This window comes from Lemur catta, chromosome 4 (assembly GCF_020740605.2).
Source record: "Lemur catta isolate mLemCat1 chromosome 4, mLemCat1.pri, whole genome shotgun sequence".
NCBI classification, from domain to species: Eukaryota; Metazoa; Chordata; class Mammalia; order Primates; family Lemuridae; genus Lemur; species Lemur catta.
In genome coordinates this window covers 23,663,977-23,681,021 of record NC_059131.1, presented here as the reverse complement: position 1 = coordinate 23,681,021, position 17,045 = coordinate 23,663,977, and the positions used below count along the sequence as shown (strand labels likewise).

At 33.8% G+C, this 17,045-nt stretch overlaps 1 protein-coding gene across 4 annotated transcripts in view; it reads right to left on the bottom strand.

Moving 5' to 3' along the window:
• BIRC6 (baculoviral IAP repeat containing 6) overlaps positions 1 to 17,045 on the bottom strand; it is a 207,505-nt gene that overhangs the window by 167,757 nt on the left and 22,703 nt on the right. For all 4 annotated transcript variants that reach the window (XR_006734659.1, XM_045549348.1, XM_045549350.1 and 1 more), the window contains exons 4-9: positions 16,802 to 16,995; positions 13,248 to 13,359; positions 10,310 to 10,392; positions 7,492 to 7,714; positions 7,253 to 7,413; positions 3,310 to 3,368 (exon numbers count right to left, since the gene is read on the bottom strand). Coding sequence is in view for 3 of the 4 variants with exons in the window: in XM_045549348.1 (XP_045405304.1) it covers positions 3,310 to 3,368; positions 7,253 to 7,413; positions 7,492 to 7,714; positions 10,310 to 10,392; positions 13,248 to 13,359; positions 16,802 to 16,995 (832 nt within the window). In the remaining variant the exon portion in view is untranslated. The remainder of the gene's footprint in view (positions 1 to 3,309; positions 3,369 to 7,252; positions 7,414 to 7,491; positions 7,715 to 10,309; positions 10,393 to 13,247; positions 13,360 to 16,801; positions 16,996 to 17,045) is intronic.

Sequence of the window (17,045 nt, the reverse complement as noted above, 5' to 3'; positions counted from 1 at the left end):
TAATGTTACCACTATCTTCTAATACCGAAACCTTTTCTATCTAAAGCAGAAAAAAAACTTTAGTTATAAAAACTAATTGTACTAATGAAACTGTTCATTTACTTAAATACTCATTTGACTATACTCACATGCAACCTTTTTACTACCATGCAATATTTATGTATGTTTTCTCTACTAATTGAGATTGGAAATTGAAGGTTGACAGTGAGATATTTTTATAACATTACAGTATACATAACAAATCCTGAGGATGCTCAACTGTTTATTGGACTAAACTGACAACTTACTTAAATGATTTTTTTTAGTAAGTTATGGTAGGAAATTGCCAAGAAAAAAACAATTTTAGTCTACGAATGTATTAAGACAAAATAAATAAACCATAAACTACTATATTAACATACATTTAGGACAATATTTCAAGTAAATGGCATGTGAGGGGACTGTTCATTAAAAACAAAAATATATAACAAGTGGCATTATTGCTCTGCTTCTCAAATATTTAATCAATGTCTAGGAAACAGGATAAACTATATATTCTACTTCAGAAAACTGACAAAGAGCAATGATAACTGACAAATCCTGCAGTAAGGAAACCGGTCATCTCCACTTATCTCAAACTCTAAAATCTACTACTAGGCCACAAAGTAAATTTTTACACAAATGGCTACAAACATCCTGCAGTGTAACATTCTTCAGACTGTTAGTTGGGGAAACCCTATTCTGCTTACCCACGTAGTGTCAGACCCACAGCTTCTGCAAGAATACTTCCTAAAGTCAGCAATTAGATTTTACCTAGGCTCTTTTCTAAAACCATTACATTTCAATTTGAACCATTCTTTAATCTCTTGCCAAACATTTTTCTCACTCTTCACAATAAGCCATGTACTCTTTATTCTCACATGTGGTCCAAAAACCAAACTTTTCTCTCTGTTACCAATTGAATATTTTCAAAAGTTACAACCTTCAACTGAAAGACTGATGTCTCTCAGTCTGCACTCACATTTTTGAAATTAAGAAATATATTCTATAATTCTTCAGACCATGTCATTCAATTAGATGGGAAATAGAGCTGTAAATGTAGGTATTTGAGGAAGAGAACACATCAACCATTAATATCAAGTATATATATGGCTACTGCATGAGCCTCCATAAAGTCACCAGTAGTCTTTCAATATAATGAAATTAGTTTAGAAATTATATACTTTATTATGAATGAATGAGCTACTTACCAATCCTCAAATGAGGCAATTAAAAATTGTGAATGGGAAGGGGTTTTTTTCTTACCATAGCTACCTTCTAACACTACATAAAGACAACATTCCCACCTCTAAGAAAGGTGTCACACGTAATCAACAAAAATATGTGGTAATTTTCTAGATTACCATCGGAAGCAACGTAAAAAGACTTATACTATCTAAAGGAAGGGTGAAAAATAAAACAGGCATAGATGGAAAAGATGAAGATAGAAAGGAGCTAAGAAAATAGACCAAATACGAGTATTATAATTACAAAAACACATACTGAGACCTTTAGACCCAGGGAGAAGAACAAAGCTATAATAACGTACAAAGGAACTGTTATCATTAGAATCAAAAAATTCAAAACAGAAAAAGAAATATGGAAGAACATTTGGTGCAAACACTTTACAAAGGAAAAACTGTAAAAACCCCGTGGAGCTCAAGTGACTTGACAAGACCAAAGAGTTATTTTATGAAAAAGTTCAAGCTCTAACCAGTCTCCAAGTGACCAGTGACCAGTAGAGTCTTCTTTATCAGATTAAGAAAATGAAACAGTAACTCTGTTTTTGCAAAAGGACAACAAAGTAGGAAAACAGCATTATCTTTATCAGTCTTTATTTTTTTAATGCACTCAATCCTTTATTCTTTTAGGACTAATTACATATTTGTATATTATTAAGGATACTATCTTGCTTTTTTTTTTTTTTATTCCTAAAACCTGATTCCAAAGACAGCTGAGGATTAACCCCAAAGCAGTCCAGTGTTCTGTTTGGTAGCTTTCAGAAAGATTTCATAACAAATTAGAATTTAGAGAACATTTACTATTCTACACTAACTATAACCTTTGAGAACTGTACTATACAAAACCATGCCTCTTCTAAAAAGATTTATTAAATTATATACTCCTTACTACACAACATTTGACATTAAAGATTAGCCACAATGTAATAGCGGTCACTGTTTAAAAAATATTGGCTACTTCCCAGGCACTATGTTTGATGCTTTATATGTATTTACCTTATATAATCCCTAAAGCTCTAAATAATAGATGTTAATATCACTATTTTATATATTAGATAATATAATCAGACTATAATAATTAGCAGAGTTAGGATTTTAATTCTGACATAGCAAAAGTATTTTGAGATGTACTATTAGTCTTTCCTATAGATACATTTTAATCTTTTTTTTTTTTTTTTGAGACAGAGTCTCAGTCTGTTGCCCGGGCTAGAGTGAGTGCCGTGGCATCATCCTAGCTCACGGCAACCTCAAACTCCTGGATCCTTCTGCCTCAGCCTCCCCAGTAGCTGGGACTACAGTCATGTGCCACCATGCCCGGCTAATTTTTTCTGTATATATTTTTAGCTGTCTATATAATTTCTTTCTATTTTTTTTTTAGTAGAGATGGGGTCTCGCTCTTGCTCAGGCTGGTCTCGAACTCCTGAGCTCAAACAATCTGCTCGCCTCGGCCTCCCAGAGTGCTAGGATTACAGCCGTGAGCCACCTCGCCCGGCCTATTTTAATCTTTATAACATTTAAACATTCATATTTAAATATTATTTTTTCTCCCTCCTGCCCTCATCCTTAAATGTTATTTTAGAATAACATTAAAATATGAAGTATATTTCTTTGCCTTAATATTTCATGAGCTAGTAGGGTAGCATTTATTTGATGTCACAATGTCTATAATCTTATACATAAAATTTATTCTCTATTCATTTGTTTTCTTTTGGGAATAAAGAGCTTTAAACATTACTTTTAGTTAGTAGAATACATTATACAAATAAACATGTTGAGTTCCCTGATATATGTGACAAAAATGTAACATAATTATCACTTTAATTCCTTTGGCTCAAATAGGTACCATTTAAATTTTAATTATGGGACAGTATATACCTAATACTAACTCATGAGCTCTAATATACAATATTTCTATTTTCTGTGTGTATTAGTGAAAATTTAGAGCTTGCATTAACTAAGAAATTTAGAATTAAGTGATATTTAGCTTTACCTAGAACTGCATATAAATGCAAGGATTTACAAAATTTATCACCTAATACTTTTTACATACCTGTCACAGAATCTGATCTGGAATGCTCTTCACTGTCTGAATCCTCCAGTAAATCATCACTTAAATCAAAAGACAAAATAAAAGCAATGTGAATTTCAAAAAAAAGTACACATCATATGAGAAAGCAAAGAAAAAAAGTACACTGTTAAACCACCACTTACATGTCTCAAACATAAACATACAAACTATTAAAACTAGCTTAAATGAGATATAAAGAATAGTCTGAGGTCATAACTGATTAACAACACTGATAATGAATCATCTTAAATTATTAAATAAATATCCACCTGAAATAGAGTGTGGAAACCTCTAAGAATCTATGAAAACATTTATGGGGATTTGAAGGCTGTTACATGACTGGGGATATTTTGGGCAAATAAAAAGATAAAAGATTGCAACAGCTAATAAAATCAAGCACAAGCTTACAGTAGTAAAATTTTAAGAACTATTCTATTACTGAATTCAGGAGTTACCCTAAAACCAAACATAGTTGGAATAGCTGTACAAATGCATGTGTATGTATGTGTACTCACACACATACACATTTTATTTTTGTTTTGGAGGGGCTATTAAGAACTCCTTTGCATGTAGAAAACTATTACAACTTAGAAGATAAGCATCAAGGTAAAACAATAGTCCCTCCTTTGCTCTTTACTTAGGAGGCCAAGAAATTGTCAGACTTCCTCTTTGCATCCACTTTTATCCTCCCTCTCTCCACTGTTAGCAGGCCAAAAGAAAAGATTTAAGTACAGAGCACTATGACACAGTTATTAGGCTCTGTCTGTACCCTAGGTTAGGGTTAGGGTAGAGGTTTGGGTTAGGGTTAGGGTTTAGTGTTAGGGTTAGGGTTAGGGTTGGGGTTAGGGTTAGGGGGTTAGGGTTAAGGTAGTGTTAGTGTTAGGGTTAGGGTTAGGGGTTGGGGTTAGGATTAGGGTTAGGGGTTAGGGTTAGGGTTTAGTGTTAGGGCGATTCTGTCTTTTTTAAAACAACATATCGCACTTACATCTGAAATACGTGGGCATTTACAAGGTTATTTAAATACTGGTATTCTCCATTAAAAATACTTAAGCACACCACACTCCAAGGCAATGTTTGAAATTTCTTGGGGGGAAACTCGATCGCTTAGATATTTTTGATAAAGTTTCTGTGTTTTAGTTTTTCTCAAGTGATAACTTTCCACAAATCAATGTAGTGCTGTAGTTTAAACCACAAAAAGAATGCAAAAAAGTTTAAGACCAGCTACTAATTAATTGGCCTCAGTATTTGAAAGTTAATTGACTGATTTCAGAGAATTAATGAGATGCCTGAAAAAATAAATCCCAACAAATATTAATGATTGGGAATTCTCCAGAATGAAGAAGTACAAACCAAGAGGACACACTAGGTTCAAGGCTAGAAGGGCTTTTCCATTAAGAAAAACAGCCAAGTATTACCAACTGTACTGAAATAAACAGCAAAATAAAGTAGTATATTTTAAAGAAGGTTGCCACATAAAATCCTGAAATTGGAAAGGAAGGTCTTCAAAAATATAATCATCTTTTCCTAAAGTATTTTGTGACAGAAAAATTCTCAAACTATAACATGATAAAATCACATGGGTGAAATCATGGAATAGTACACTTAAAAGGGTAAGTTTTGTGGTATGAAAAGTACACATCAATAAAACCTTTTAAAAATCAAGAGTAAAAAAAACCTAAAATACACATTAATATAACTTCATGGTGTGATTATGGCTACCCTATGACTCTTCAATTTCCATCCCTGTATTTTCTAATTTTTCTACAATAGCACGCATTAATTATATAATAGGCACTAAATTTACTAAAGCCTGTTAGATGATACAAAACCCTCTACAAAGTAATAAACATGCAAAATAAATATTATGGGTAAGTTAAAAATGTTAATGTGTTTCTGAAAACTAGACATACTAGTATCACAGGGATACCTTGGTTTATACCAATATCATAAACAACTTCAAAGTTAAATCCAGGAAATTCTTGTAAATTTCAAAAGCTATAATATATAAATGACAAATGAAACATTTATACAAAATGTTAATTCATTACAATTAAGTGTTCCCAAATCTTCCTTGAATAAATTCAAAACAAAGACATATGTTGTCTTCTAAGTAAAAATGGTCAAAAACAATTCCTAAGCAAGCTATACTGCTAATTACTTTCAATTTCCTGAATAAGCTTTAATTTCTCCAGTTAATGTATTATTCTTCAAGCTAATGAAACCTACATAGTCTATTTTAAAACCAATTATATTGTATTTTGTGCCACATAAAGTCAGAAGTAGTTTGGCTCACTACATTCATTACCAACGCAACAGGACTTCTTCTACCTCTGGGGGAAGGGAAGAGCAGAGAGGGGGCTTAAAGTTAGGGATGAAGTTTCACATCTTCAGCTTCCTTCTACCATACCAGCTTAGGGTAATCTTTTTGTATGATTCATTTGACATTTTCTTCAGAGAAAACAGTCTTTCTACCCTAGACAGATTGTTTCTTAAAAGCAGAGAGATTTGTATCTCAACTCCAGCACACTATCCCATATAATATTGTGGGGTATTTCCATTAGAAATACTACACACATGCTTACCTAAAAAGGTACATTTTAACTAGGGAGTTGTGGGTATGTGTGTGGGGGGGGGTATAATCCTAGAAGTATATTTTGATTCAATTTTTAATCCTGAAATTACAAAATTCCAAGACAAAGTTCTAATTAAAATCAGTGTCTAAAGGATATATAAATTTCATTATCGTCTATTAATTTTCCACTAACTGCTAGGATATCACAAATCAAGTATGCTTAGTTTCCAGTCCTATTGGCAAATACAGTCAAAAACTCAGAGGACAATGTGCAAGCTGCTTTCTAATCAAGCCTTCACAGGGATTTATAAAGACTAAGAACCACCATGAAGCTTTAATTAACATGTTATTGCCAAGTAACAAGACAAAGGTAACATATGTTATGAATTTTTCATTAACTCTATTAGTGAAATAATTTAATAAAATTTCACATTACTTCTTAACAAAAGTGCATGTCACCAAAGGCGATGTGAAATGATAAATCACTGACTGTAGTGTAACACCAGTCACACATCAGAAACATAAGAAGCCCCAGCAAGTGAAATGGTAAATATTCTAGTATATCAGGACATCGGATCAAAGTTAAATAGGCTCCATTTCACATTGCTACCTACTGAATCTTAAAAGTGGTAGCTCCTACTGCTTATCACAAGCTGAGTGTTTAACGGAACCCATCATTGTGCCTACTTGGCAATAATGCAAATGTTGCTGTGTGATGTTAGCCCAGTTCAGCGTCACAATTGCAGAGCTTCTTAACAAACAAGTGGGTAAAGTAGGATTATACTTTGACTCTCCTGCCCCACATAAACCAGATGCAGCTACAAAAATTAGGAATCTGTCAGAAAAGTTGAGTGGAGGAGAATCCCAAGCAGCAATAATTATGGTACCTCAACTCACTATGATTTCTGGTATACTGTTTAAAATACATAGATCCTCTTGCCTTACTTCAGGTCATTTCACTGTCTGAAAGCACTTCTATAATTTGAGGTGCTAATGAAAAAAGAGAAACTAAAAAGTCATTTGGTCCAACTGATCTAGGAAGAGTAGAAGGTAAAATTACAAATCTAATTCAAGAATTTCATTCCGTTATTTAGAATTTATTTTTCACTGTGGCAATTATTTCCAACTGACACAGATTAAGATAGAAAATAAAGTATATTTTATAGACCATGGCATTTCTGAATGAAAATTTCTTCAAAAATCAGTTTTCAGATTTCTAAACAAACATTTATTCCTGATCATGTCTTAACCTGGTAATTGTTTCTTACTCCTTAATTAGAACTATGAGAATATAAAATTTAGGAAAAGAAAACATGTAACATTGATAAATTCTACTAAAACAAATTCACATACCTATCTCCTTCCAATTTGGGTATATCTGAGCAACTAGAGGAGTCCTCCAGCCATGCCAAAGTTGGTCTCCTTGAATCAACTCCTGAGCTGGGTTCTCCTGATAGAATAAGCTGTTGTACAATTGCCGGATCATAGGCATTAATTTCAAACTTTAAGTGCACCTAAAGCAATGAAAAGCGTAAGTTTACAACCGATTTTTTTTTCAATGAATCATCTGTTATCTTAAAATTAAAACATACCTTCATAAGTTTAGAAACATCCCATATGCAGATCTTTCCTCGTTTAGTTGCAGCAGCTAGAAAATGAGGGCAGCTCCCCGACCCAAAGCAAGATATTCTGTCAGTTCCATCTGTGCAAGGAAACTGTGCAGGACTTGTTGCAAGAGTGACTGACAACGGCACATTCTGTGTGTGCTCACCTTTCACAAATGGGCAGTTTGGGGAATGTCTCTCGTGTTCAGACCTTTACACAGATTAAGAAAGGGAAAGTTTACTAACAACCAATAAGTTAAACTTGCACATTAAAACAGAATGCCAGGATTACCATCTCCTTTTTTTAAACAGCTGAACTTAAAGTATTCATCATTAATAATAGACTTAATCTTACCAAATCATTAAATTTTATCAAGATCATTCTATTGTTCAACCATTCACAATATTCACACATTCAATATTCACAAAATTCAACAATAGGAATTGTTACTTTAATTACAAATAAAGTCAATCTCAGAAAAAACGGAGAAATCAATGCTACAGTATAATTAATGCCATGTTACATACTAATAAAATTGTTTAAACTCCTAGCATTTCCTCCTCATACTGGTATCCTACTACTTTAAATGAATAACTACTTCATTTCAGTTTAAAATTCTCCATATCTATCAGTAGCTACAACTATAAATGACATATAGTAGAAACTCAATAAATGCCATTCAAATAACAAAGGGTCTTTAGTAAAGATCTGAAAGCAAAGAGATATCTAGTATGGATAGAATGTCATTTATTAAGAATACAGAAATATCCTTACATATTCACTATACGATCCAATCAGACAATTTTTAAACAGAATTTCTTTTCAAAGAAAGGTAAAGTTCATAAATTATACACTACTTATTTCAAATCAGTGCTTACTGAGCAAAAAACATACTAGTTTACTAAAAAACAAGTTTAAGAAAAATGAAATACTAGGATCTCAAATCAAGACTGGCATAATGACTTTAAGAATTTTTTTCAAATTGAAAACAGAATTAACTTTAACACTTAAAAATTATTTGCCCAACTTGTGATTCCTTTGTATTTCTTTCTGGTTTTTTCACTTTCACTGGCTGTAACTACAAGGCATTAGAAATGTCAGGATCCTGCTACCAAAAAAAGAACCCTTGAGCTTGGGATCACTTGTGCCCAGGAGTTCAAGGCTGCCATGTGCTATGCATGTGCCTGTGAATAGTCACTGCACTCCAGCCTGAGCAACATAATGAGACCCCATCTCAAAATAATAAAATAAATTTTAAAATTTTTAAAAAGACTTTTCAAATTCAAGTCACAGCACACACACACACAAAAATTTAAAAATAACCCTCTTTTTAACCCATTGTTATATTTCCATGGCAAAGAAAAGAAAACTTTACTCATGAGACATGCTACTCCTTAGAATATACATATTTCTTTTTACAGTGTACCTACAACTTACCTAAATCTACATGTAAATCCTAGGCTATCTGTAATACCCAGATGTCTTCCATAAATCCTTTTACACTGCATCCCAAGCACAAGATATCTGAATGGAATTCCTTCCCAGCTAAATTCTAGCATATTTTACCCTCTTCCATCTATCTTTCTTACCAGATTTTTAGCTTTACAATTAAAATTATATTTACACAAGTTACACATGACTACATAAAATAAAGCTTAAGACCCACTTCATTTATAATATTCAATCTCAGATGACCACTGTTATGAATTTAAGTGGTAAACTTTTAAAATATTTTTATAAGTTTATATACATAAATGTACATATAGGAAAAAAACAAGGTTTTTTTTTTAAACAACCAGTATCACTGTATGAATCATTCTATAAAAGCCTTCTTGATACAATAACAATCTGAAAGTTATTGACGGTGATTAGTAAAGATCTAACTGCTCATTCCTTTTAACTGCTGAATCATAGTCCATTACACAAATATACCATATTTTATTTAGCTATTTCCCTTCTGATGGGCATTTAAAATGTTTCCAGTTTTTCACTGTAGTAACCATCCACTATATGTCTCCATACATACAAAGCAGTTAACTCCCTAGGGTAGATAAGTACAAGTGGAATTGCTAGGTAACAGGATGTATCCATTTTTATTTTCTTTTAACTATTCGGTCTCCCTCCAAAGTAACATTATCAACTCCCACCATCAAAATATGAGAATCCCATTTCCCTCCTTTTCTCCCTTACAATTGAGAACGTACCTAGGCTCCCTAGCCTCCATCAATTCCCTTCCCTCCTATCTATTTGGAGCACTGGTCCCAGTGCTTCAGTGGCCCCACTAACTCAAGAGTTTGAAGAATCCCAAATCCTGGAGCAAAGAGGTAGAATCCCTGAATAGTTGACCATATCAAGAAAAGATGAGTTTTGAGCAGCCCAAGTTGGAAATCTGAACCAAATTTCCAAAGAAACTATGTATAAATAAGATTATGTTCTATTATATCATGGTTCAATTTTTCAGGTATGTGTTAAATAACTGTATGAGGATTGGCCTAGGAAACTAAAAATTATATATTAAAATGGTTTCTGTACATATAAAGATGGCTTCTATATGGAAAGACTGCATTTTGGTCAGAGCCTGGTGTATTCTTTCTCTTATGTACAAATTTTAGAAAGTCATGAACCTTAGAGACATTGGATGCCAAGTGGTGTAACAGAGACAGGGCTATCTCGTTGTCTCAGGACAACAGCAAAAATATAGATGGCAAAAAGGCAAGCAATTATATCAAGATCAGAAAAGTAAAGTTTGCAAGCACATTTACAGGACTAACTTAGCCTATAATGCCCCAAAATATCAAGACTCACCAAGGTTCATCAGTAGGTTCCCAACAAACGAGACATACACTACAAGTAAAACACATGGCTCTATCATCTCCAGATGAGGCAGGCTGCAAAATTATTTAAAAAAAAAAAAAAAGGCAAACCATTAAGAAAATAGCTTTATAAAAAACTCTTTTAAAAAGTTCATAATTTTAAGTAAAATTCTATGCTGAAGAAAATTAGCCTATACTATTAGGTCCCAACAACACAAGGCAACTTTCAAATGTTTATGAATTAGCTATGTTATTTGAAAAGTAGTGTTTCATCAGATAACAGCCACTAAATCAAATACAGAGGCACACAAATACTCAAACCAAAAGAGTCTTAACAGGTTTATTATTAAATATTGAATCGCATACAACCATACAAGAAAGGCAAGTAAGAAGGAGAAGCAAACTCATCAATCTAATTCATGTATTTTTTTTTTTAAGAGAGAGGGTCACTGTCACCCAGGCTCGCGTGCAGTAGCCCAATCTAGCTCCCTGCAACCTCAAACTCCTGTGCTCAAGTGATCCTCTCACACAGCTGAGACCACAGCCACACTACCACATCCTGCTAATTTTTTAATTTTTTGTAGAGATGAAAAAACGGTCTCACTATGTTACCCAGTGAGACCTGGGCTCGAGCAATCCTCCTGCTTCAGCCTTCCAAAGTGTTGGGATTACAGGTATGAACCACCGCAACCACTCAAATTTCTGTAATATTCTTTAGGACACATCAACTAAATGCTACATATATTTCAGTTCAAGTTTTGACACATATTACTCATACATACGAATATTATATATTTTTATAATATTTTAAATATCTTATACAATTATAAAAAATCAATCAGTATTATAATTTAAATACTTTAATATAGTTTTTAAAGCATTATATATAAAACATATATTTTAGTTCACGTTTTGAATATGTGTATCAAAGTCTGAACTGATATATACCTGAAAACTAATATTAATATTTGTAAATACTTATATTCCATAGGCGCAAATTTATTACACATTTTAGAAAATTAAGAATAAACAGCCCCTAACACAGGCAGGATATTTATGATTTAATCTCTTTGCAAAGACAGAATACAATGAATAATAACTCAACAGAAAAAAATATCAAGGTATCACTTAACAGAGACTCCTTTAGAAAATGACACCAAATTAAAAGGAAAAAGATAAACTGTTAGGAAGAATGGTCCACATTCAATTCTTAATTTAGGGAAATAATTTCTGTGATTCTAACAGTAGCCAGTCTCCAAATTTATCTATCTTTAACTGAAAATTTGACAAACTTTGAATAAAACATTCAAATATCCATGGTTTTCTGGTTTAACTTTAGTTAAGATAATCAGAATACTTCAAGATAACTAAAGAATAATCACTCTTCAGATTCTTAATGACAGTAACTGTAATGTACTTCAAAGTATACTTGAATTCTAAAGTTAAGCATGCTTTATGTAAACTGACAGGGTAAGTATTTAATTTCTTAGATTATTTAGTAGGGGTAAAAAAGTGGTAAGCCTGTCTATACTACTCAATTAAAGTTTACTACTAACTAATATATTGCACCTAGCTCAAATCATTTTTTTTAACTTCTTTCTACTTTAGTTCATTAAAGCTTTCTATAATGTCCCATTCTCATGCCTTTTTATCATGTTAATCCATATACTGTATGCCCTCTTCTTTTACTACATATAACTATGACTATTTTTATCCACTAATTCTTTCTCTGTCTACAGAACTTCTGTTTTTAATTTTTAATTATGGATACATAATAGTTATATATATTTATAGGGTACGTGTGATATTTTGATACAGGGATATAATGTAAATTAATCAGGGTAAGTGGAATATCCATCACCTCAGGCATTTATCATTTCTTTGTTTTACACATTTACTTAATCAGTACTCCAGTACATATGTATTAGGGTTGCACTGCACTACCTATAATGCTGCTTCTATAGTTGTCCACTTCATGGACAATTTGTATCCCAAATAAAATCAGAATCTCAGGACAACTATAAACTGTTTTTATTGCATTACCCTAAGCATCTACTACTGTGTTAAAAATGCATAAGTCAAAAATAAAACAAACACACATTCAAAGAGAACATTTTTCAAAAACCAAATCTGGAGAATACTGCCTATTTGGTGATTTAAAAAAAAAAAAACCCGGCCAGGCACAGTGGTTCACGCCTGTAATCCTAGCACTCCGGGAGGCCAAGGTGGGTGGACCTTTTGAGCTCAGGAGTTCGAGACAAGCCTGAACAAGAGTGAGACACAGTTTCTACTAAAAATAGAAGGAAATTAGCTGGACAACTAAAAATATATAGAAAAAATTAGCCGGGCATGGTGGCGCAGGCCTGTACTCCCAGCTACTCGGGAGGCTGAGGCAGTAGGATTGCTTGAGCCCAGGAGTTTGAGGTTGCTGTGAGCTAGGCTGATCCCATGGCACTCTAATACCCCAGGCAACAGAGCGAGACTCTGTCTCCAAAAAAGGACCCATATCTAATCTGAAAGAAAATACTTTGTTATTAAGTATTAGGTAACTTGGTTGTTATTATAGTTCTTTTAACAATATTTTCCTTTTCTTATACAATACACAACACAGGAAATAGCCACTCAGTATCATAATCAAAGGTATACAGCATGCCCCTATACACCTATACTCCCACCTATTTGGGAGGCTGAGGTAGGAGGATTGCTTGAGGCCAGGAGTTTGAGTCCAGTCTGGGCAACATGGCAAGACCCCATATCTTTAAAAAAAAAAAAAAAAACCTAACAAAACTCACATAAATGCATACACACAAGCACAAAAACAAGTTGCATAAAATAAGTTCTAGAAAATATACTAAAATGCTAATAATTTTACTCATGATTCTAAAAAACCATACTAAAAATATATATATATTTTTGATAGCCATTTTTACCTGATGATAAAATCCAGCTTGAGCCATGGGATCTGGCTGTGCCCACCGATAGCCTACATGAGGCCATGAGGTAAATGTCTCCCGTCTGTTAGCTTCACTATACATCAACGATCTAAAAGTAAACATCAAATTGAAGTTAGGCATCAAATTACAGTTGATACTCCTACTTAACACTGCAGAAAACAATTTTATTGGGTTATCAACAAAAACTGATAATGGTCTAATGATCAATTTTGAATTTTTATTTTAAACTAAAAATGATAATTTTTAGAAACTTCCCTTAAACAGGGGAAGGAAAAAGAAAACCTGATTGGTGGCTACAGTTGATAAACAATTCCAGGAGTTGTTTAATTAACCAATATTGCATAGTTATGCCAAGCATAAAATAGAAAATCTGAAAATGCAGTGGCAGAGAGCCCTATGGTTTCATCACATGCCAAGTTTTGCATAATTAGTTGAACTACAACCAAAGTAACAGTGGTTTTATCTGTTAAGAAAGTATTAAGAAATTATTTTCAAGTTTCATTTCTTTTTTCTTAAATAGAAAGCAGATTTATGTTCTTCTTCCAGAGAAATCTTTTTCCAAGAAAGCTGTACTCTCCAGGGATTTATCAAAAAATTGAAATCTTCACATACATTTTCATACTAAAATATATCAGCTCACTGAAAATCAAACCATAACGGAAAATACAAAAGGAATTTTTTAAAGGACCATAGCAAACTTAGGAAAAGGCCCAAAGGTTTCAAGTAAGAAAGGAATGATAAGCACACCTTACTCTTCCTAACACAAAACCGCAACTGATAACAGGAAGGGGGAAAAAAAGAGAAAAAGCAGTAAGGGTCATCACAAACCAGAAAAATGTTTTTCTTAAATTACATGATTCCTTTAATATTGCTAGTAAGCTTAGGTTTACTCACAGTTGTATTTGGGTTTTTAAAAAAACAAAGTTGTTGGGTTAGGAAAGCATTCTCATTTATAGGTTATGTACGTATTTAGGATCTTAGAACAGAAAATCTATCCCATTTAGTTATATTACCAAACAAACAGCAGTAGCATGCAAAAGACCCTAACTCAAAACTTCAACAAACCTAAGTTCATCAAAGACCTCATAAGGCTTCTAGATTCTTTTTTTTTTTTTTTGAGACAGAGTCTTGCTCTGTTGCCTGGGCTAGAGTGCCATCGCATCAGCCTAGCTCACATAACCTCAAATTCCTGGGCTCAAGCAATCCTTCTGCCTCAGCCTCCCAAGTAGCTGGGACTACAGGCATGTGCCACCATGCCCGGCTAATTTTTTACATATATATTTTTATTGTCCATTTCATTTCTTTCTATCTTTACTAGAGACGGGGTCTCACTCTTGCTCATGCTGGTCTCGAACTCCTGACCTTGAGCGATCCTCCCACCTCGGCCTCCCAGAGTGCTAGAATTATAGGCGTGAGCCACCACACCCGGCCTACATTCATTTTTAATGAAACAAATACCACAAACTACATCAAAATTAATATTTTGGGACATCTGAACACCTCCAGAAATATTAAATATCCTAGATGAATGCATTTCCTAAAATACAGATTTATCACAGCTATACAGATTTCCTTAGAAACCTTGCAAATGTCTGCAAAGAAAATAGCTCTGCAGCGCTGTTTTATAATCTCAAGATCTCACAGAAGCAGCCTTTGTTCTAATCATATATTTTTCTTTTTTTCCCCTCATTAGACATATTCCAGAGAATATTTTAATGATAGCCATAGCACATATCACCTGATAGTCTGATTAGAAATGACAGTCTCTTGATTTTGTCCAAATGAGATAGTAATATTACTACAGAAAATAAAAATATTCCAATTGCTAAAACAACTAGTAAGTTATTGGTATCATAACAAAAATAACTTAACCAACAAAAACAGGGCAACTGATTAAGCAAAGTCACAGTTTATCAAAAGATAAATAAACATTGCAACTGAATAAAAGAACCATGCTTAAAATAGCAGATTTAGAAATTGAATTCGTTTAGTAGTGCTTTGTCTAACATCAGCATATACTATTTATAAATGCATTTCAGAAAGATACTTAAGAAGTCACAATTCACATCCAGTGAAAATATGAAGGCCAAGCACGGTGGCTCACTGGAGGCCGAGGCGGGCGGATCGTTGGAGCTCAGGAGTTCGAGACCAGCCTGAGCAAGAGCAAGACCCCGTCTCTACTAAAAATAGAAAGAAATTATATGGACAGCTAAAAATATATATAGAAAAAATTAGCCGGGCATGGTGGTGCATGCCTGTAGTCCCAGCTACTCGGGAGGCTGAGGCAGTAGGATTGCTTAAGCCCAGGAGTTTGAGGTTGCTGTGAGCTAGGCTGACGCCATGGCACTCTAGCCTGGGCAACAGAGCGAGACTCTGTCTCAAAAAAAAAAAAAAAAAAATCTGATTAACCTCATTTAAAACAGCAAATCATTTACATTTTTAAATGAATGCATTACTGGCTTTTTAATTAGTTTTACACAAAACAAGCAGTCAAAAAATCTCTACTGAAGAAAATGATGGTTGAAGTATGATTTTTGTAACACTGTTTAAATCCGGGGTAGGCAGCATAAAAATCTTAATTCAAAATTGTCCAATTAATTTTTTAACTTTTCGTGTTTTTATTATAAAACAATAGATTGCTCTTGCCTTATACTCACATTTAGGCATGGGTTTGTTTTCTTTTTTTTGAGAAAGGGTCTCGCTCTGTAACCAGGGTTAGAGTGCAATGGCATCATTATAGCTCACTGTAAAATCAAACTCCTAGGTTCAAGTGATCCTCCTGCCTCAGCCTTCCAAGCAGCTGGGACTATTTTCTATATTTTTTTGTTTGTTTGTTTGTTTGTTTGTTTTTGAGACAGAGTCTCACTCTGTTGCCCAGGCTAGAGTACCATGGCGTCAGTCTAGCTAACAGCAACCTCAAACTCCTGGGCTCAAGCGACCCTCCTGCCTCAGCCTCCCGAGTAGCTGGGACTACAGGCATGTGCCACCATGCCCAGCTAATTTTTTCTACATATATTTTTAGCTGTCCATATAATTTCTTTCTATTTTTCGTAGAGACGGGGTCTCGCTCTTGCTCAGGCTGGTCTTGAACTCCTGAGCTCAAACAATCCGCCCGTCGAGGCCTCCCAGAGTGCTAGGATTACAGGCGTGAGCCCCTGCACCCAGCCAAGCATGGTTTTTAAGTTTGTCAAAATTTATATCAAAGGTCACAAAATAATTCTTTTATATTGATTAATTCTAATAATTTAAGTTGGCTCAAATATTTACTAGGCAAATACTAAACTGAAATTTTTAAAATATGGGTTTAAAATCCCTTCAAATATCTATAGGTTACTAAAAGATATTTTTTAATAATAGCAATTCAAGTAGTAGTTTACTTCAATTCAGTATTTTGATAAAAATTGGAATTTGGTCTTCAAAATATTTTGAAATCTTTTAATCATAATCAGATTTTATAGCTATTCTTGGTTAATACAAAAACTAATCAATTCAATCTCACTGCCACCTCTCTTTATAAGCAGGGTTCATACCTGTCTACCGAACGGCCTGGCCCCACTCCAAGTTCTGGACGTGCACTAGGTAAGAGGTAAGACAATCTGTCCATCACTGAGGACGCCACAGGTAAGGCAGCAACATTTTGATTTATTTTCTTGAGTTCATTTACAATGGCACTGGCAATGGACTTCAACACATGATGAGGAAGATGAAATGTAACTGTGGCCCACTGAAAGAAAATGAAAGTATAAGCAAAGGAAACATACTCCAAAGATGTAA